The sequence below is a fragment of the Carex rostrata genome, chromosome 13, assembly GCF_964058835.1.
Source record: "Carex rostrata chromosome 13, lpCarRost1.2, whole genome shotgun sequence".
NCBI classification, from domain to species: Eukaryota; Viridiplantae; Streptophyta; class Magnoliopsida; order Poales; family Cyperaceae; genus Carex; species Carex rostrata.
In genome coordinates, this window is record NC_135930.1 from 11,597,907 (window position 1) to 11,620,146 (window position 22,240).

The 22,240-nt window shown below is 34.1% G+C and overlaps 3 protein-coding genes across 5 annotated transcripts; 2 read left to right on the plus strand and 1 right to left on the minus strand.

The window, feature by feature from the left end:
• The first annotated feature begins 770 nt into the window (after window positions 1-770).
• Window positions 771-2,606, plus strand: LOC144564846 (protein MAINTENANCE OF MERISTEMS-like). Its single transcript, XM_078314455.1, has 5 exons — window positions 771-999; window positions 1,088-1,312; window positions 1,396-1,792; window positions 1,877-2,030; window positions 2,118-2,606. The coding sequence occupies exons 1-5, from the start codon at window positions 786-788 to the stop codon at window positions 2,556-2,558; spliced, it is 1,431 nt and encodes a 476-aa protein (XP_078170581.1). The 5' UTR covers window positions 771-785; the 3' UTR covers window positions 2,559-2,606.
• A 3,006-nt stretch (window positions 2,607-5,612) lies between these two features.
• Window positions 5,613-8,265, minus strand: LOC144564710 (mitochondrial import inner membrane translocase subunit PAM16 like 2-like). The gene is made up of 4 exons (XM_078314307.1): window positions 8,089-8,265; window positions 7,116-7,203; window positions 6,624-6,754; window positions 5,613-6,024 (listed from the first exon to the last, which is right to left on the minus strand). Exons 1-4 carry the CDS (start codon window positions 8,089-8,091, stop codon window positions 5,902-5,904), a joined length of 345 nt encoding a protein of 114 aa, XP_078170433.1. The 5' UTR covers window positions 8,092-8,265; the 3' UTR covers window positions 5,613-5,901.
• A 6,066-nt stretch (window positions 8,266-14,331) lies between these two features.
• LOC144564178 (CBS domain-containing protein CBSCBSPB3-like) lies at window positions 14,332-22,013 on the plus strand. Of its 3 annotated transcripts, none has more exons than XM_078313719.1 (14): window positions 14,332-14,630; window positions 15,914-16,073; window positions 16,442-16,574; window positions 17,026-17,202; window positions 17,603-17,690; window positions 18,072-18,185; window positions 18,511-18,577; window positions 18,681-18,786; window positions 18,872-18,933; window positions 19,243-19,352; window positions 19,767-19,903; window positions 20,211-20,293; window positions 21,068-21,157; window positions 21,523-22,013. In XM_078313719.1, exons 1-14 carry the CDS (start codon window positions 14,494-14,496, stop codon window positions 21,697-21,699), a joined length of 1,641 nt encoding a protein of 546 aa, XP_078169845.1. In that variant the 5' UTR covers window positions 14,332-14,493; the 3' UTR covers window positions 21,700-22,013. The 3 variants fall into 3 exon arrangements, with proteins under 3 accessions (XP_078169845.1, XP_078169846.1, XP_078169847.1); XM_078313720.1 differs by having other exon boundaries at window positions 19,770-19,903; XM_078313721.1 differs by lacking the exon at window positions 14,332-14,630 and adding an exon at window positions 15,268-15,502.
• The last annotated feature ends 227 nt before the right edge of the window (window positions 22,014-22,240 follow it).

The following is a 22,240-nucleotide window of genomic DNA, read 5'->3' on the forward strand; positions in this document are numbered from 1 at the left end:
TTTTAGTAGTATAAATGGTTTATGTATAAATGATTTATATAGTAATTGTAGTATAAATAAATTATTTATGTTGTAATTATAGTATAAAAATTGATTTATGTAGTAATTTATTTGCAATTAGTATAACAAAATAGTTTATGTGTATAGTTGTATGAATGATTTATGTAGTAGTTGTAGTATAAATAAATGATTTATGTAGTAATTTATTTGCATGTACTAATTTATTTGTATGTAATTTGCATGTAGTATAAATAAATTAATTATGTAGTAATTGTAGAATAAGTGATTTTTGTAGTAATTGTAGTAATTGTAGTAATTCATATTTATTTTTCTAGTGTAATTTAAGTTTATATAGTTTAACTATTAATTGTAGAATTATTTAGTGTACATGCATGTATTAATTGTTGAATGATTTATTTTTTTAGTATAATTTAGATTTTTATAGTGTAATTGTAGAATAATGTAAAGTAATAAAATGAATGTTACTAGTTAATTAGGTTTGCATGTCGTGCATGTCAATATTGAATTGGATTTGTATGTTAATATTTTTTTGTATGTATTTATTTATATTGTAGTGAAAAATGCAAGATGAAGACTCTTTATTGCAGTTGCTTCCAACAGAAGTTAAAATCCATGTGGCAAATACGAGGGTATTTGTTTAATATCGGTTTGGATTTAAATTGACTTATTAAATTTTAGAATTCGAATTTAATTTTTGGTTAAACTTTTTTGCATGTCAATTATCATTACAGCCCGATTATGCACTGCGTCCTGATAGTGGCAAAATGGGCATTGAATACCAAGAAAAGATGAAAGAAGGTTTGAAGAATTTAGGCTTGTATCAGATGGTTAATGTACATCATTGTCTGATTGAAAGAGGATTGATTACTACTCTCGTTGAGAGGTGGAGGCCCGAGACAAATAGTTTTCATCTTCCGGTGGGAGAGTGCACAGTGACATTGGAAGATGTTAGCTGTTTGTGGGGCTTATCTGTTACCGGTAACATATTTTTTATTGCTAATTTATACTTTTGTTATTAATTAAAATTTTGAACTAGTATAATTTTGTTTAACATCTATGTTTACAGGGAGACCTATCTCTGGATGTACCGATGATCATTATTCACAATTGATCTTAGATTGCCTAGGACATGAAGTGTATGATGGTTTGGAATGGGATGACAATGATTTTTATTATAAAAAGGTGGAGCATGCGGGTAAACCCAACGAGAAAACAACAATCTTAAAGAACTATATGCGTCTTGTATGGTTGAGAGAAAAATATTATGTTTGGGGTGGTAACCCTAGGAGAGGTACATTTTAATAATAAATATTATGTTTTTTCATATAGGTTTGTGTTGATTCAATATGTAATTGTCATGTGTTTACAACTTAGGCACAAAGCAATGTCGAGATCAGTTTGAGCGTTTGAAGGCCAATGTTGTCAACTGGAGGCCGTACCGGGGTTACCAATACCTCCAACCTTCGATCGGGATAAGAGACCAGGCGTTCTTTGCATCTCGCGTGTGGTGCATCCATTTCTGGATGGTAGAGATTCACCTTCCCGAGAGGGTTTTTCGACAGTTCGGGTTATTTCAGGCAGTTCCTCCACCGGCTCCGCCATCCTTCAAAAGGCTTGAAGAGCTTCGCAAATGGACACGAGCGGATGGGTTGTATACTGACGGAACCTCTGGGGACTGGAGCGAACATTTTAGTGAATATATCGCGGCACCTTTAGTAAATTTCGTAACTCGGTATGAAAATGGAGTCCTTGCTCCTTATCTTCCGGATAGGTACGATTTAATTTAGGATGGAAAATAAAATATCTGCATTTAACAATGCTATGAAATAGTTAATAAGTTTTATTTTTTCCCAAGGTATCACGAGTATATGGAATGGTTCTTCATGAATGGCATGTATACAATTTTTCAGCGTCACGCCAATCTTGAAATTTTGAGCCAGGCAATGCCCGAACCGGGAGACGTTGCAAATCTTGGGTATGTCTCAGATGCCGTAATTCAAGCTCGAATCGTAAGTATTTTAATTTTTCTTTCTAATATATGAACTTATTTTTTTGTATCACACAAATTATTTTTTAAATATATCATTTTCTTGTAGAGATTCCGCCAATTGAACCAGACCGCCAGAGGAATTAGCATGGTGCGGACACCCGGACAGAAGGCTTTTGGACTTCTCTTGCTTGAAAGTAGTCGCGATGTCCTATCCGATCTCGGACATATCGCACTGTTCATAGCCATGCTCAACGAGGCAGGACTTCCAACTGATCTTAGAGATATTAACGTCAGCGATGATCTTCCCGACCAAGCACCAATTAATCCAGAGGTCCATGTTCCTGAAGGCGCCATGCATGCTGATCCAAGTGATATTCTTGAGTCGTTACAAAATATTAGGATAGACGGGCGTGCCATAGGAGATGGTGGTGCATCGGCATCAATGGTAAATCCTACTCGCCGGCATAAAAAAAAACCCAACAAATATAGCGACTCGAAATTCAGAGCTAATAGGGACAGAGAACGTATAGATGAAGACGATGACTGAGTGTAGTTTTAACTTGTATGTTTTGTGTATGTTTTAAACTTTGAGCTACTAGGGACATAGAACGTTCAAATTGTTTTCAGAAAACAGTTTTTTGAGGAAAAAAACATAGCTTAGAGAAAACGGCTACAAATTTTTTCTATTAAGCAGTCCCAGCTTTTGAGCAGATTAAAAGTTCAATTTAGAGAAAACGGCTACATGGATTTTGATATACTTTATACCAAATTAAAGGTATGGAAGTCTAGTTTTCAGAAAATATAACTTCTCTATACAAAAATATTACAGATAAGTACAGTTTTAATGATTAATGGGCAAAGGTCAGAATAGCTACAATTTTTTTCTATTAAGCAGTCCCAGCTTTTGAGCAGATTAAAAGTTCGATTTAGAGAAAACCGCTACATGGATTTTGATATACTTTATACCAAATTAAAGGTATGGAAGTCTAGTTTTCAGAAAACATAACTTCTCTATACAAAAATATTACAGATAAGTACAGTTTTAATGATTAATGGGCAAAGATCAGAATAGCTACAAATTTTTTCTATTAAGCAGTCCCAGCTTTTGAGCATATTAAAAGTTCGATTTAGAGAAAACGGCTACATGGATTTTGATATACTTTATACCAAATTAAAGGTATGGAAGTCTAGTTTTCAGAAAACATAACTTCTCTATACAAAAATATTACAGATAAGTACAGTTTTAATGATTAATGGGCAAAGGTCAGAAAACATAACTTCTTGTTTTTGGTTCTGGTTTTTGGTGAGAAAAAAAAGTTGAAAAAAAGAAAAAAAATGAGTCGCTGCACGATCCGCCGCACCACTATCAATCAAAAAGGTGAAAAATTGTTAAGACCGGAGGGCTACTCCGGTCTTGAGAAAAGGCAAAATTTGAGACCGGAGGAGCGCTCCGGTCCTTCTGGTTTTTGAAAAAAAAAAAAACAATCATGCTGGATCAGTAAAAAACATTTTCTTAATTATGGTTTATCAAAATGTTCCGTCAAGTTTTTGTACTTGTTTGTTAAAGGGGTTAAAATATCTTTGGTGGGTACAATTTGGAAATTGCATATTTCTTTGTAGGATAAGTGTCATTAGCTTTTATTTATGAATTAAAATAACCGAATATGAGTTTTTTTTAATACGGATTAAGATTTAATCCATCTTGTATTGTCGAATGGCTTCTATGAGAGACTAAGGTTGTGCTCCACAACATCCACACACAGAGGAACGGAAAGGAAGAGAAAGAAAGAAGCAGCGCGTGGTTCCCCTCGCTACAGTGAAACTACACTCCGATTTGAGAGGTATGAATTTGGAAAGTTTGTATAGCATGTTATTCTCGTTACAGTAGGGCATTCATTAATTTCTTTCTCCGATTACTTTCTTCTAGAGCAGGTGAACGACATGGACAACCCGGACGCGTGTAGAATTCCCCTTCGCTCCCGTTCCTTCTCTTTAATAAAAGGGGTCTCCCCCTCTCCAGAACACAACCTAAGACAGAAGGGGTCAGAGAAGATCCATTTGTTGTGTATGTTGTTATTAATTTGAATATGTTAATGATCCTTTTGTCTTTTGTCCGATTATGTTCACATTTTGGATAAACTTTTAGTAATTTAATTCAAAGGATATTAGACTAAATTTAACTTCTTTTTAAGGACATGTGGGATAGCATGAATTTGTATCTCTCAGGTATTGCAGATGATTACTCTCACTTTATGGTTTGAAATTAAATCTGTTTGGTTTGAGATTCGGATCACCATAGGAGGCACCAAGGCAGTATTATTGGGCTTTGAGATTCCTGCCAAGTTATTGTAAAAGATTCCCTTATCAGGTATTGGAGAGGATGTGATTTCAAATAGCATCGCCAAGATAGCGCATATTGTCAGACATTAATATGCATTGTACCATGTTGGATTATTTGAAATCTATGTTGTATGGACATGGATACGGATATTGTATATGATATAATACAGCGATACACTCATTTTAAAAATCCTGAATACGATACGGCTACTATATATATATTTTTTGAGTAAATACTATATATATATTTAATTTTAATTTTTTTTTAATTTAACACTTGTATTATATAAATTAAATATCAAAAATCAACTCGAAGAATAAGTTAATACAAAAGCTAGTAGTTTCAGACAACACATTAACAAATGTGAGATAGTGTTGGAATACTAGAAATATCTTTTTTGCTGATCCTGCTGTCGGATCTGTCTCACCTCAGGTATTGGAGGGGTGCAATGGATAATGGACAGTCTGGATTAATTTCGATCGTGCTAGATTCAATGTTTATAGTAGATATAAGAGTTCATTTTGAGATTTGTGTCAGTTTAAAAGAACAATCCGAATTTAGCTATTGTACCTCAGGTACCTGGAGGATACGAATATGAGTGTGTATCCCCTCATATATGAGAGGGGTACAATAATAAATGGACTGTCCGGATTAATTCCAATTTCCAACTGGACCGAACTTATTCTGATACCTATCAAAACTATAGAAGATCCATTTAGAGGTTCGTGCCAGATAAAAAGAATGGCCCGGTTCTATTTATTGCACCTCAGATATTGCACTAGATGTGAATTCTACGAAAGGTCAAGGAATGAGAAGTGATCTTGTGCATTTGTATTGCACTGATAAAGTGCACGTTTATCCAAATTCAAATCCAGGGCAATACCTGACCGTGTAGGTTGCATGAGACCTAAGTCGTCCATTTTAATATGGTATCAGTCTCAAACAAAGCGGAACTCTATATTCCAAATAGGCACGATTCTTGAGCATTCTACACGGTCAGGTACCTTATGGGATACTCACTTTGTGGATCCAGAGGAGACGTGCTGAAGCTTTCTGTTGGGACAAGGCATAGGCTCCAATCTGGATTTCTCGTGTGTTTCCGTACTTGATATGTCCCAAATAAGTTACAAAACAATAATCGTTGCGACAATCAAACATCATAAACTAACAACTTTGTTTTCTACATGTAACTTGATTCAATCAACCTCTCTTTTGTGCACGATACCAGATCAAATCAATCTACTTGAGATTAGGAAAAATAACACCAGAATGCATAGCTGTATTTTTTGTCTCTTCAAGATATAAAGCAACTATGAGCAATTTTCCTTTACCATGAATAAATGGCAACTCTTGCTCTTGGTTCTAAAAGTATAGGGATTGCACTGGTCATGTTTATTACAGGTACTTATGTTAATTCTAAGAAAGAAAGAAAAGAAGAGAAAGACAACAAAGAAAGGGTAAGAAACAAATGCTGTCTGCTTTGAAAAATTCAGCCGAATAATAGAGCCAACAAAGAAAAGAAACATAATTAGCTCTGAAGTTAGGGTTCTTAGCTAGGTTGCCCGCCTTTGCTTTGGTATGCAGCTTCTAGGCATTCTTTAGCACGGTGAACTTTTGACTGGAGGTAAAAGCTTCCACTCTTTGCATTTTTCTCAAATAAGGCATCGTATTTCTGCAAATCAACAAAAATCCCTCTTTCTTGAATTCAGAAAAGAAAATTGTGACAATTTTACAATAAAATATGTTACAAGGGAAATATATCTGACGCCCATTATAAAATCCATTGATTTTGTAATGTTGCCCTTTTAAATCTTAAATTTGTTCATGACTGCAGAATGAGAAAATAACATGAACATTCCATAAAGCATTACAGACATATCTTCATACCTAGAATTCTGTCAATTTTCTAAGAAATTCCCCACCTTTCATTTCACACTCACATTCAACGAGTGAAAGAGTCTAGTAGTTTAGGCATATTTGTAGCCAATTTGGAAAAAAATGATAGACATTTTATCGAGTAGATATATTTTACAGGGTCTTATGGGATTTGTTTTGAGGAACACAGTGCCTTACAAGATACATGATCATATGTTCACAGGCAAATTGAGGAAAACTGCATAATCAGGACCAAATTGACACTAATTTGTACAATTTGAAGGCTAATTATGGTTGAAATGGGTCTCATTAACCAAATTTTCATTAATGCCATAAAAACTAATTATGGTTGACACTAATTTGCACAATTTTCAACTAACATTTAAAAAAACAAACCTGAAGAATTTCTTCCCAAGTAGTCTTTTCACCAATACCCAATATCAGCCGAGCCTCTTGCTCAGTCATAGCTTTTCTAACTCTTTGCATATTATTCAAAGCTTCTTGTGCAACCCCAGTTTTATTTGCATCTACAATATTCATAATGTAATTAACTCATTAGCTCGATATTAATCAATTTTGCAAGATTTACAATGTTGAAAAAACTAGGGTTCACATAGGCTGAGGTAAGTAAAAACATGTCGTATTTACTACTTCCAGACTCAAACACAGAAATAAATGTTTTCATGTACCATTTTTTTCTTTTATTAAAGAGCCCCAGTACACCCCAACATCTTTTAGATGCTATTATCAAGAATTGAACCTGCATCCTCTTGGAAGAGAGACGAGGGCTCGTGCCACTGCACCAAGCCCGCGGTTCATGTACCATTACCATGAAATTTCTAAACAATGGAAAATTGGAAATGATAAAAAAAAAAATTGAATACGGACTTAGAATTGCCTTCTGATACGCTTGAACAACAGCTCTTCCCAGCACCATAGACCCAGCAACAAGCAAGTTTGCTAGAATTCTGGCAGCCTAAGTTAAAAAAAAAAAAAAAAATTAAACAACTCAAAGTTAAAAAGGCATACATGGAAAGACCAATGTCTCAAATTTACAATTCTGTTCATACAAGTACCCTGTAAATCTTAAGATTTATGGAAATCATTCTCAAAAGATGGCCAATGTGAACAATTTCACTTTGGGAGGACATGGAAATCTACTTGCTTTGACAACCTATGCGTGATATTTTGAGGGTTAGCAAGATTCAATTCAAAGAAATACACCAATCCATCTACATTACTTCAGTATGGATTATTTTCAGTCTGTGCATCTAGTTTCATATTCCGTGTTACAATAGAAGACATAAAATGGAGGCTACATGAGGTCAAAGTGAGGCTTGAGGGGTGCACAATTGCACAGACTTATGGTTAATTAAACCAAAATTGTTTAAATTAAGTATTAATGGTCAGTAGCCAAACGAGTAACATGTTGTACCACCACACTTTACTGGTTAGGTATGGTCTGAGACCCCTTTCGCTGCCATAAAAGTGATTCCACTCCGCTGCCAAATTTGATGTGGCCCGTCTAATCAAAATCAAATGATCTAGATTAGGACTTTTAGGGGAGACATTTTGATCTGATTTTGATTGGAGCAACCCATAACAGCTATCTGGTTTGTACCAGTATATGTACCGTACCAAAATTGCAATTTGCAAAGATGAAACTAGCTCAAAATTTAACTAAGGGCGCTAAGATTCCCAAGAGAAACGGGTGTACAAAATACGCGGAGGTGGTAAGGTTTCACAAAACTTAGCAGTAAGGGGCGATATGAAGTGATTTTAGCACACGAATCGCCACACAGTACAAAATACAAGGTCGAACATACAAAAATAAAAATAACACAAGCAAAAGAGTGCTTACCATGGCCCTGAGGGTATAGGAACCCTATTAACCCTATTTCTGTGGGGGGGAAGCGAGAGATTAGAGATGGATTGTGAGTGTGTGTGAGAGAGAGAGAGACGAAATAAGGCGGCTCGGGACGGGTTGGGACTTGGGATTGTGCTTGGAAAGGAAGTTCTAAATAACAAGACGGGTTTGGGGCTTCGGCCGCTTGGGCTTGTAAAAAAGAAAGACAAAATAGTCTAAATAGATCCGTCTCCCTCAGGTACTGGAGGGGTACAAATATAATTCACTAATTGAGTAAAGAACGGTCTGAAAAATTTAGTCCCACAAAATAAAAATCCATTGCCCATTGATTTAGGGGTGCAAACGGATCGGATATTATCCGTCCGGATCCGTATCTGAATTATTGCGGATTCAGATATTCGGATATGGATGCGGATTCGGATATAATTTATGCAGATACGGATACGGTTTTGATTTTGGAATCGGATACGGATTCGGATACGTTTAACAGATATCCGCTAGCCTTTTAGCACCCGATAAATTTTTTTCTTCCCCATTTGATTTCTTTGGATCCCAATTCTGTTTTAACTTTTCTCTCTCGCTAAGCCATCCCTGCGTTGTCAACTTTTCTCACGCCGTCACTATCGCTGCATCCATCTCTGCGTTACTCCTCTCTACGAACAATGGGGAGACAAAATGGGAGAAGGCTGAGGCTTAGAAAACCCTAGCCACCATTAATTGGAGCAGATTTTGGGTGTTGAGTGTTGACTGCATCAGGACTTGGACCCTTTTTCATGTTGTAAATTTCTTGATTGATTAAATGAGGAGCAAAGCTTTTGACCGAGATTGTTGTATCGAATTATACAATGCTGTGATACCTTGATTTTCCCTCTTGACGTGCTGTGTTGTTGGAAATAAAAAAAAAAAAAAAAAATTCCTATTAATTCTCTCTATCCCAATTCACCGTTTTGTCAAACTTGTAATAAAAGGGGAAAGACATTTTGATACCAGTAGAGCTTATGGAAGGAGTGTTGTCAGATCATTAGGTCTAAACATTCGTGTGGTGCCATGAGAGGGTTTTTGACTTGACGGAGCAGGAGCGTGAAGCGTTTTTGTTAAGTCTAAAAATAGCGCGAAAGAAGCCCCATCTTGCTTCCGCTCTCGTTCTCTGAGCGTTATTTCTAAGAAATAACTCAACAATTCATAACTTCAAGTTTCTCAAAAGCCCTGAAATGAAGTTCTGTGAATCTGCATTGATAATTTTCAAAATGCCAATGAAGTACAATGAGGAGGGTTAAAATGTATTATTGGTTTGTATATCTGTTCTTAAAGTTTAAACGGTCGATCCAAACTACTCAACATGATCTGCATATTAAAATGTTCTTAGAGACCAAAATATATTTTTTTGAAAATTATTATTATTATTATTTTAAATATGCACAAAACATTATTAAAAGGAGAAAGCAGTTCCATCTTATTTCTCTGAAGGTCTTTTCTAGCTTAAACTATCATCTAGAAAATTAATTTATTCGGTGTTTTTTTTTTTCTTCTTCTTCTTCCAGATTATAGAATATTTATAATTCAATAATTGAGAAGAAATAGATTTTTTTTTTTAATTATTTGCGACCGGAGGTAGCATGAGGCTGTAGCTTTATTTAAAAAATCGGAAGTCAGTCTGTATATAATATAATACATCAATAATTAAAATGTAATTATGGGGTCGTTTTAATTTGATCACAATGCTTTGAACGCTAATAATTTTTTAAAATTATAGTATTTGGTGAAATATTTATTTGACTAGTTCTGATCAGGCTGTTGAACTTGAACCTGTGTGCTAGAAACAAGAGGCGCCCTTTCAGTCAATCAAATATAAATGTTTATTGGATTAGACTTTAGAGAAAGCGCCCCGATTTTTTTATTTATATCCAAAAATTAAATTAAATTTCAAAAAATAACCGAACCGGATGTCAAATTTGAAATCTACCCAAACCGGTTAACCGTTAACCGGACCAAATTTCCGGTTAACGGTTAACCGGACCTTTTCAAAATGGTTCGGTTAACCATTAACCGGACCCAAACCATGGGTCCGGTTAACGGTTAACCGGATTCGTTGGTTCGCTGAACCGTTAACCGAAACCAATTTTTTTTTTTTTTTTTTTTTTTTTTTTTTTTTTTTTTTTTTTTAAACAGAAAATTTTAAATGCATATGTATATGTATTTTTTTATTTTATATGTATATGTATATGTGTATGTATATTTTTCTATAATTTTAAATTTCAGATTTGATTTACAAATTTTTTTTGTGTAAATTTGATAAATCTAAATACGAATTTTATTTTATATGTATATGTAGATTATATAGAATATATAGTGTTTAGGGTTTAGGGTTAGTGTATATAGATTATATAGAATATTAATAAAATAAATATTCCGACAGAATATATATAGTTTCTGCAACATCCAATTATTAAGGTCTAAAATAATAATAATAATAAGGTCTAAAATTATTTATATGAAAATATATATAATAAATTTCTGCAACAGAAAATTAATTAGGCCGAAAATTATATATGAATTCATATAAAATCATAGAAAATACCAACATAATACAATTTGTGCAACATATACACACATATAGTTTTTTGTACATGCAATCCCATCTTATCCTATCATATAACATATAGTCAAGATCCAATACAACACATATAACACATAGTTCGGTCCTTCCCCTTTATTAGCCATGCAATCAACTTTTGGCCAAAATGCATGGCTGTCATTGAGGTTGGACCGAATTTTTGTTCATCTTAAGTTGTATTAGATCCAATATAGCAAAAATAGAGATGCACATGTGAGGCCTCTTGGGAGGTTAAAGGTCTCCAACTTTTGCATCTCCCATAAATTTTAATAATAGAGAATAATTATGAATTGATTCAAGAATAATAATTCTCAAAATTTATACGAACCAAAGAATTAAATAAAATTAATAATTCTCCGATTAAAATTAGTAATTAATCCCAAAAAAAAATTTACTCTCGGATTAATCCAAAATTCGTCCAAAATGAATTTCTCAGTTTAAATTCGTCGTATAAGATCCGTAATCATGAACCATCAAAATGAATTTCCCAGTTTAAATTAGTAACTGTATATTTCAAAAAAAGTAAAAAAAAGTAAAAAAAAGTAAAAAAAAAGTAAAAAAAATTGGTAACTGTATATTATTTATGTATATGTATATGTGTATGTGTATTTTTCTATAATTTTAAATTTCATATTTGATTTACAAAAATTTTTGGTGTAAATTTGATAAATCTAAATACGAATTTTCATGTATATTTTCAATAGAAAAAAAAATTGAAAATTTTCTGTTTTAAAAAAAAGTAAAAAAAAAAAAAAAAAAAAAAAAAAAAAAAAAAAAAAAAAAAAAAAAAAAAAAAAATGGGTTCGGTTAACGGTTCAGCGAACCAACGAATCCGGTTAACCGTTAACCGAACCCAAACCCTTGGTCCGCTAAACGGTTAACCGAACCAAGGGTTCGCTAAACGGTTAACCGGACCCTAGGTTCGGTTAACGGTTTAGCGGACCAAGGGTTCGGTTAACCGTTTAGCGGTTTGGGTACTTTTAAAATTTGAAATGGGGTTCGGTTGATTTTTGAAATTCAATTTAATTTTTGGATAAAAATAAAAAAATCGGGAAAGCGCCACTCTAATCCGGTTTAATTTAATTTCACTTGACCAGGCTGTCAGATGAATATTTAAGCATATTTGAAAATAAGGGGGCATTCAAATGATTCTATTTTTTATGTTCATGATGATGTCTTCATCTTTAATTTTCTAATAATAAAAATTTTAAAATTTATATGTCAAACTAATTAACATCATTAGATGTGATCTATATAATTTTCTCTACGTGTACACAAAACATTTATCAATTTTCGGTTATGCTTTTGTACAAATCAATAAGTTGAAAAAACAATAACCAAAATTGATCCATACAATATATTTTTGTCCACTCTTGATACCGATCAAATCAAAGTCGAAATATCATAATCTTTTATTTGCTGATAGAGAAAACGATATAGATCAAATTTAACAGTTTTATTTTGATGTTTGAGTTTTAAATTTATAGTTATTAACATTTAAAAAATGGAGACACGATAAAGGACTAAAATATAGAGGCATTTGAATTCTCCTCTTTAAAAATATATTCAGTAATTATAGAATTTGTATAAAAATCTTGAAAACTTAATATCTTATAATTGAATTGCAAATCCGAAATGTACCAAGAATTTGATAAATGCACACTAAATATGTTCTGTGATGTATATTTCGTGTGTTAAAAAATAGATTAAACTTAGTTATATGAACTAATATAATTGAAATTGAGTAGGGTCAAAATGCTTCATCATTTTCATCCCCAATCATGTATCACATTCTTACTTCTGTTTTTAAAGTTCAAACAGTTGATCAGAATGCAATCCATGGAAAAAAAACTCCATTGAGCTTATTGGTCAAATCATAATCCCTTTTACAAGTAGTAGACAAGTGCGCTGTGTGCGTCCCTGTTTTGTAAAACCGAGAGTCCATTAATTCCTTGATTCGCCACCAGAAAGGAAACTGTGAGAGCTGAGGCCTGAGGCCTGAGGCGAGCATCTGTGAAAGTGATTGATCATTGACCTATATATATATATTAATATATTAATAGTGTAGCTATAAGCAGTTAATCACTATATATATTGCAAAACTATACATACAGCAATTAATTTAATTGTAAGGTCAAAATCTATCTATATAATAACACTACTTTTTGGTCTTTGGGCACCTGAGCTGAGGCCTGAGAGGCTGAGGTGCTCTCTTTCTACAAAAATATCTTTCACCACTTGCTAAAAGTATTAATTTTTTTTTATTTATTAATGGGATATAATTAGGTGATAATATGATTATTTTTTTATTTCACCACTTGCTAAAACATTTCAGACCTTACCTCATAAATTGCATAAATTATAAGATTTAAGATTAACCTAGAATTTGCGCAATCTATTATTCTATTGCCCAAGCCACAATCAATCCCGGCCCCTCATATAAATTTCGAAGCATGCCGTTTCAATATCAACTATAAAATATGGACTGATTTGATCTTATATGATTTAAATCAAATATGGACACTTAATGGCCTAACTTTCTTTTTATTTGTTAGTCCACATGACAAAACTGTCAACGTGCCAGGAATAACATCCGTTGAATTTTTTTTAAGCAGATGAAGTTTGGAAAATTGTCATGAATGCCCCTACAAATCATTTATAATACAACACGCACTGACATTTTTTTTTTGTGGGGGGTGGGGGGGTGTTTAATTTTGATATGATTTATTTACCAATCAAAATAGTACTTTAGCATGACACTCACACTGTACTTCTATTTTTGTAAATTGTAACTTCTTACCAAAGCTTTATTTCTAATACATGGTTTATAATTAAGCATTAAAATTGTAAAGGGATAGTGTTTTCTCATGTCTTTCTCTCAGAGATGATGGTTAAATCCTCTTCTCGCTCTTTTTTTTTTGTTCCAATTTGTCTTGTGTAAAATTTTACCAGTTATACGAATGAAGTCAGCAAAAATATTTTGGTTAGATTTTTAAATTTATTTCGATGCACAAAGCAAGTTCAATTGTCTTCCAAATCTATTACTAATAAGATTAAGTTTTTACATGATATATTATGACATGTATTTTTTGAATAAAAAAAACATATTTGAATTATTTAAAAATGAACACGGGGTCTAAAAAAATACCAGCACCTAGATGTCTAATAAATTAGCTACCATCTTAAAACTTACAAGCAAATATTTAGTCAAATAACTATAAATATGCTCAATGAAGTTTTATCAATATAAAAATGATCATCTTCAGAAAAAAGAATGCTTCAAAGTTCATTAAAATAAATGAAGAATGCATCTTGTGCTAAAAGAATGCTTCCCAAAACAATTACATTGCAGTATGTTTATTCGATGTCTTGTAAGAAATATTAATTAGGAGAATCTGACTAAGAAAATCGAGAGCTTGTGTTCAAGATAATAAATATTTCTGCGGGGGGGATTAGACAATTAGTAATAGGTTAGACCATTGTAGTCTAATTTACTTGTCTTATATGGGTTTATGAGCAAAGTAATAAAATAATAGATTAGGATTCGACGAAGAAAGGAACAAAACAGAGATACTTTGTTTGGTCTTTTCTTCTTCTCCGCCTCTGTTTTCTTTTCTCCTCCTGCTCACACCAAAAACTAATTTCCTCAAAGTAGAAAAAAGCTTTCTTCAATTCAAAGATATAAAGAGAAGAATTCGATCAAACATAGTGTAAATCGTTGCCAATTAGAAGGAACTAGAGGTACAGACTCTGATCAAGGGAAGCTGGTGTTGCACAAGTATACAATGCTAAAAAGGCCACCATCAATGCGCAACAAGCAACCGCCGCCTCTACCTTCACCGCCACCGAGAAAAAGCAATCGAGACGGCATCAGTGGTGGTCCCGGGAGGGCCTCCAAACCCTCCTCTCCTCCCCACCCCAAGTAAGTCTTTTAAGCCTCTCTGTGGCATCCCAGTCTTTTAAGATTTTACACAAGATGCAACAATTGATCTCTGTGGCATCCCAGTCTTCTATATTACACGCTGGCATGATTTTGCATTTTAATGCGCTGTTTATTAATTCTTGATTTCTTGTATACAATACCATACCATTTTAAACTATGCTATACCTCGTTTAAAAGAACTTTTTAGACTTACCAAATAAATATTTTCTGTTCTTCACGGTGTTCTGAGTGTTTCCTAACTTTCTCGGTTTGGCCCATTCCGGCCTAGTAAAGCCCGGTCCGACCTGGCCTTTAAAATTTCGTAATTGACAGGTGCTACTGCTACAGAATCTGTGACTGTGGCCTTTCTTTGGTATCTTCTGGTGGTGGGAAATGGGAATTCGTATCACCTGTAAAGGGAACAGAATATTTCTGTTTGGATCCAGACCGTCCAAACAGAATCTGCACGATTAAAGGGTACTGTGCCTGACACCTACACCTTGGGCTGGATTGTCCCGAATTCCGATCGGACGGTCCAAATCTAAACAGACATATTCTGTTACCTCAGAGGATTAGGATTCCTGTTGGTGGAACCTGTCATATCCCTCTTGTGAGTTGTGAGTTGTGACCAGTGCAACAGTATGTGATACCGGGTGTGTTTCCAACTTTTGATCCTCTATAAGGGTAGTGGAGAAGAGTGTGTTTGGTGTCAAATGCTATGGTTTGTACAAGTACTATTATTTTGATAAGCTTCTATGGTGGAGAGATAAGAATAGGGTTTAGCTGCTACTTGTGTAGACATGGCAAATTAGTTAGCTCATGGAATTTATTTCCAATGAGGGGGTGGGGGGTTTCCTTATAAACAACCAATGGTATGTTGCACCCCTCCTTTTAGTTGATTTCTATATTTTATACTGTGTGCGCACAAGATGTTCGTTGAAATGTTCCAGTGATGGTTTTGTTGGTTTTTGGGGTTCATAATATGGTGAACTCGGTTTCTTATTCTCCTTACAGTATTTAAATATTTTGTGAATATATCTTCATAAATCATAATTACTTAATCTGACATACTTTTTTCTTTATTTTTGCAAATAAGATAAACATATGTAAATGTTTCCGAAACCATATGAAACTAATATCATCAATTTTTCATGGTACCAAATTTTTAAGAAAAACTGAAAAACTGAATCATATGAAAGCCATAATTACACAAAATCATCTAAGTTGTTATCTTTTTTGGTGCAATGGATATGAACATGGCCTTTGCTTGAACAATAATGTAGTGGGGAGAGAACGGTTAAAAGGCTCCAGAAGGTGAAGCCACTAACCCTGCCAGAAGGCACCACTATTGCTGAGACATGCAAGAGAATGGCATCCAGGCGGGTTGATTCTGCCTTAATCACTGACCCCAATGGCCTCCTCACTGGCATCATCACCGCTGAGGTTTATTTTTTTTCTTGTTTGCCCTTTATTGATGTTCTATTTTTTCTAGAATTTTCTGTTCTGTTTGCTCACAAAAATTAGAGTGAAAGATTTTCCAAATAAGTTGTGGAGGAGGAAATCATGGTGGCAAGATGGTCATATATGCTTAACTCTGTTCCAATTTTTTTTTTTTTTGGTGTAAACATATCTGATATACTTCATGTTTTGCCAGGTAGAGCTAGTTGTTGAACTATTTGTTATTAGAAAACTGTCGGTTACGTCCATCATAAACTCAAACTATCATGTATGTACATGAAAACAGAAAGCTGCTGCACTGGTTTGTTATTTACTTGTAAATTATAGTTATTGTATTTTGTTCATTTATTTAGGACATAGTAAAGAAGGTGATAGCTGAAGGATTACGACCAGATTTGACAAATGTAAGTCGTGCCATGACAAAGAACCCCGTTTTTATCATGGCAGACGCCCCAGCTATTGAAGCCATGCAAAAGATGGTGCAAGGTTAGTTTGCTTTCTCACATTTGCATGCGCCCCTGCAGTATCTTCATTTGCATAAGTTCTCACTTTTGTCTCAGGCATTAAGCCATTATGATCCATCATTGGAACAATCCCAGGTTTCCCATTTTATTTGATCTGTCTTCCTCTCAGTATTATGCATTTTCTGATTATTAGTTGCACTGTCTAAGGTTAATTTAGGCGTGCACAAATATGTGAAGGTTCATTGAACCAAAATGGAATAAATTGAGGCTTAGGGTTGAGGGTTACTTGATGATAAATTCGGCCTTCTTTGCTATTTTGGCGGTTTGATAAATATTTCTCTAGTCCAGATGCACTAGTCAGCAAGTTTGGACGGAAATTTTATTAAACTGGTAGAATTGCATTCCATAGATCAAATTTTGTGAATTGTCTGAACTTCCTACTAAAATTAGTGTTCATCCCCTCCATTTGCCAGGGAAGTTTAGGCACCTTCCAGTGGTGGAAAATGGAGAGGTGATAGCCATAATGGATATAACAAAACTTCTTTATGAGGCAATTTCAAAAATGGAGAAGGTTGCCGAGCAAGGCCAGGCCATCGCTGCAGCTGTAGAAGGCGTCGAGTATCAGCTGGGAGCCGACATTCCTGGCACACGTAAGGATATGCACCACATTTTCCATACAGTAATACCAACAAATAAAGGTGTGAGGTTTGTTACCATACCAGCAAGTTCCACTTTTTCTTGGTACTGGTACTTTATGGACAGTGCCGATCTCTTATCAGTCATGTACTATTCTGTTACTGGCACTTCAGTACCAGGTAACTAGTACAGTGTACCTGATATCAGGTGATGCATTTGTGTTTTGACTGGTCTTGTGCATGTCAGGTCTATACTGATTCATGTGATGTATATGGGTTCTTACCAAATTCTACCTGTTCGGTACCATATTTTGGTAATAGAACCTGTATTGGTTTCAAGCTCTATGGAAAACTGCTAGATAACAGAGCAGTACGTATTCGCAGAACAAATTTGTGTTGATTATATGTATTGCAGCTGGTTTGGCTCGGCATGCTTTCATGGAGAATTTATGGGAGAAAATGTTTAAGCCTTCGTTGTCTACTATAATCCCTGAAAATAACGTGTATGTACATTTTCTTAAAATTTTGTTCCAGAAATATTATTCGGATCACCATAAATTACTATTAAATCAGGATCTAATACTGGGGAAAGTAAAGTAAATTGATCAGTATTACATTAGTAGAATATATGTTAATTTCCACAATATTTCTCCAGGATACACCTTTTGAATTATAGTTCACTTTTTAAATCATTCCCGTATAATTTTTAGGAAATTTTGTCTTCACAAAGTAAATTACAAGGAAATTTGGAAAAGGATAATATAACTCGCAAACTTGAATTTTACAATTCGGAATTAGCTTTAAGTTGTTTTTTTTTTATTATCAAAGAATTAGTTTTAAGTTTATAGTATTTATCTTTTGTCTAATTTTTCTATTTATTTTAGGGTACCATCTGTGTCGTCTTCAGACTCGGCCCTTGTTGCTGCACAGAAAATGCGGGACCTTAAAGTCAGTTCAGTGATTGTCATGGCTGATGATACACTGCAAGGAATTATTACGTAATTACTCCCTCCTAGCCCCGTCCTCTTGTTTTGATGACAATTTTCATGTATGCTATACAAAGTCCGATATATCATGCATGCACCAACAAAACAAAAAGTATCTGACCATCAGTTTCTGCATCTTTTGAGTAATTAAAAGAATGAAAAGTTGTATACAAGGGATTCTTGTCTATGCATTGATGTTTGTTTGTATATCACCTTATTTCATGTCCCATAGGGTTAAACATGGCGTCATTGATATATACAACTACGGTAAATAGTGAAACCTAAAAAGGAACTTGTGATTTGATTAACATCTTTTTTTCATAAAATTGCTTTGCAGTCCGAAGGATTTGCTTGCACGGGTGGTGAATGAAAATTTAGCCCCAGAAGATACTCCAGCAGAAAAGGTTCCCTTCCTCCCTCCTCTTTGAGGTTTTTTATTATTTTGCAGCAAAAAACAAGAATCATCTTTATATATTCTTGTCAAAAAAGGTTTTTTAATTTGTGAAGGCCATGACTCCAAACCCAGAATGTGCCACTCTTGAGACATCAATTCTTGATACGTTACATATGATGCACAATATGAAGTTCCTTCACATCCCAGTACTAGATAAAGGTATGTATCTTTGTTTATTATTGTACAAGAGAGTAATATTATATTTTTGAAACATTTCAATGATTAATATTTGTTGTGAAAATAGTTGAGGGACACGTTGCCGCAATGATAGATGTCCTTCAGCTAACTCATGCAGCCATCTCAATGGTAAGATCATCTCTTCGTAACAAAATCATGCTCAAATCACATATGACCCATTCTATGGATCAACTATTTCCATTTTCTTTATGAAGAACATAAATGCCTCCTTGCTTTCGCAATACAACTATCCTTAAAATAATACTTAAAGAGGCACTATCACACTATCAAGGATAAACCAGTCCTTGGTTAGATCGAGTTTTAGTTAACCATTTGAGGAAAGCACTCGCACCCCCTCCCCACCTCCCAATGAATTGAGCAATTGTGTTCATTTTTTTCTTAGACCTAATTTTTGTTTTTAGTACAATTTTTTCATAGGCTGAAGGAAATGGAAGTTCTTTAAATGAGATGGCAAATACAATGATTCACAAATTTTGGGACTCTACACTTCATACGCAACATCATGAAGAGGAATACGACACCCATAGGTCCTCCCTCTTTCTTTGATCATACCCGACAACCCGCTTCCCCCAAAGAAAGCTAACAATAAAAATGAAACATCCTTGCAAATGGCAAAATATGTATATATATTTTTTCTTTGAGGGACTAAATCTCGATATATCATAACACACCTGTAAAAGCTAGTACATTATTAAAAACCTGGAAAAATTGAGCATGGTTTATAAGGAAATTCAAATTTTTGCACAACTGATGATCTTTTTTTTTTTACAATGAACTGATTTTTCTTTTGCATTTTTTTCTGTTTGCATCAGTTTCTGCATGATATAGACCAAATTTGTGAGCTGCATTGTGTAATGTCTCAACTGTGGCAAAACATATGGTTGAAAAATTGAGCTGTGCATGTGTAAATATGTTTGCTTTTCCTCTTTATATGTCCTCAGCAGTGACACATCAATGGTAATGGCACACGAAGTTGGGGATGGGAAGCATCACATGAGGATGTCACCTCCACATGTTAACAATTCATTTGTGTTTAAGATACAGGATCAAAGGGGTCGTGTGCATCGATTCAGTTGCGGTATGTATATTAAATTGCAGTAAAAAAATTTCATTGTTTTACTAAAAAATCGGTCACCGTGCTAATAGATTCTTGCACTGATATCATTCTGGTGCCTAGATCAGTCCTTGAAAACAAATGGATGGAGAAAAAACGAAACTGCATAGTTCAGTCCTTGAGTATTGTTGTCTTTGATTGATTTTCTCTTTTTGATAATCAATTATAAGCTTGCAAAGATGAAAATCTGTAGTAAAAGCAGCAACATTATAAATTATATCATGTTTTTATTGCCTAAAACTTCGAGAACTATCTCTATCTTCATCTGCAGTGTCAGAAAGCTTGGAGGACCTTGTTTCTGCTGTAATGCAGCGATTAGGTTTGGAAGGCGAAAAAAATACTGTTCAACTTTTGGTTAGTCCTTGTAATGCTTCTCTTCTTAATTTGGAAATTGAGTATATCTTTTTTTTTTTATTCGAAAAATAATGGGAAGTACCTCCTGTAATGCTTCTCTTCTTAATTTCTTCAAACATACCCAAATTTCTTCTCACTTCCCATGCATCTGCTGAGAATATTAGTGTTAAATAGGTATATTTAGGAGATCTCACTAGCAACCTGAGGAGGTGTGGGCTTAGAGCTTTCCTTTTTTAGTGCATTGCAATAAACATATAATACAAAATAACAAAAAAATGGTGGAGCTTCGTGTACCCTTTCTAAGACCTCAAAAGTATCAGGCATATAGTCACAGCCCTGCAAAATGTTGTCATGGGTCCCTACAAATCACCACAATATTACAGATTTCACTGGTCACTGTTAAACTAGTAGACCGTCAAACTCTGTTAGTTTAACCAATTGCATTACATTGGTTGATTACCAAAATCAACAACAAAATCTTAGTATACTTGTGCCTACAATTAGACAAATCAAAATTGATGATTAGTGCAAGGGCGTCTAGCCATCTATAATACTTTGGGGGCATGCAGTCTTGGTATTTCAGACTTTTCCGATGATGTTATAAGGTTTCAGGGGTAAACAGGAAATTTACACCCATAAAATGATGATTCAGAAATCAGAAAGCAGATACAACTATACAAGTATCTGTCCTTCTGCTGTTAAGGTAGTGAAATTTAAAATGATATTGCTTGGTAAATAAACTCTCCGACTTAATTGAAAATTTTGGAATAATAGTATGAAGATGAAGAAGAAGATAAAGTTACTTTGATGACGGATAGCGATCTCATTGGGGCTATCTATCATGCCCGATGTGCTGGCTTGAAGGTACCTTTTCTACCTTTGCTTGCTCAAGTAAACATGAACATTATGAAATACACACCTTTCAAGGATTATTACAAATTAGAAATTGTGCTACTCTTGATCAGGTTTTGAACTATGGCACATAGCAGTTTATAAGGGACTTTTTACAATAATATATTTGGCAGTTTTTAACCCACTATCTGGTTTATTCTACTTTTTTCTCTAGATTTCTAGTTAGGTTGCACAACAAAGGCAGTATTACTGTTATATATATCGTTGTTTAGTCCCACAAAGCACCAGACAGTACCCACAGTGTGCAATTGTGGGTTGAGGGTCGAAGAGGGTGAAAAATAATTCTAATGACTAATTCTACTAATTTTACATTACAGGTTTTGAGGCTTCACATTGATGACCCAAACTTGAAGATGAAAACAACATTTGCAACACAACGTGATATTTCAAATTCACAAAGAGGTTGGTCGACTTTTCAAGTTGGTCTCATGACAAGTGCAATTGCACTAGCGAGCTGCGCCATAGTTGTTAGCTTGAAGCATTCAAATAATTGAATACTTTTGCAAATTTTAATAAAATTACAGTTGACACCTTAACTGCCTTGAGCATTCTTTAACTCTCTAAAGAGGAAAAGAAAGGTTTAGCAACATTTTTACATTCCAGGGTGAATAGGCGGTGCTTGGATTTGAGGAGATTTTATGAATTTACTCCTTTTTGTTGTTTCCTTTCTTATAGATATGTATTGATCACAAAGTTTATTTTAGGGGGCTATTGGTTAGTACATTATATATAGTTCAAAAAGTGTGTCACACTATCTTTTGTTACTCAAATGTAAATCACAAATAAATAAATGGCTGCTCATATGTTCTTATGAGATGATCTTGGTATGTGTATTACTCAAATGTAAATCACATTGAAGTTTAAGTTGCACTCCATGTAAAATTGATTAAATTATTATGTTTTAGTATATCTTGTTAGCTTGAACTGTAGTAAATAATTAAAGTAAACAGAGATAAATTACTAAATATTGCTCAGATTTGCAAATACATGTTTTTGTTAATGATGAGAGCGTAAAAAATTTAGTTGACACTTACA

Excerpts from the sequence above, each read along its gene's own strand:
- LOC144564846 (XM_078314455.1), top strand. The coding sequence starts at position 786 with ATGGGCATTGAATACCAAGAAAAGATGAAAGAAGGTTTGAAGAATTTA. Across the intron at positions 1,793-1,876 it reads GCTCCTTATCTTCCGGATAG|GTATCACGAGTATATGGAAT; the intron begins GTACGATTTAAT and ends TTTTTTCCCAAG. Across the intron at positions 2,031-2,117 it reads CCGTAATTCAAGCTCGAATC|AGATTCCGCCAATTGAACCA; the intron begins GTAAGTATTTTA and ends ATTTTCTTGTAG.
- LOC144564710 (XM_078314307.1), bottom strand. Across the intron at positions 6,755-7,115 it reads GTATCAGAAGGCAATTCTAA|ATGCAAATAAAACTGGGGTT; the intron begins GTCCGTATTCAA and ends TGAATATTGTAG. Across the intron at positions 6,025-6,623 it reads CTTGGGAAGAAATTCTTCAG|AAATACGATGCCTTATTTGA; the intron begins GTTTGTTTTTTT and ends GTTGATTTGCAG.
- LOC144564178 (XM_078313719.1), top strand. The coding sequence starts at position 14,494 with ATGCTAAAAAGGCCACCATCAATGCGCAACAAGCAACCGCCGCCTCTA. Across the intron at positions 17,691-18,071 it reads ATAATCCCTGAAAATAACGT|GGTACCATCTGTGTCGTCTT; the intron begins GTATGTACATTT and ends TATTTATTTTAG. Across the intron at positions 19,353-19,766 it reads GAGGAATACGACACCCATAG|CAGTGACACATCAATGGTAA; the intron begins GTCCTCCCTCTT and ends ATATGTCCTCAG.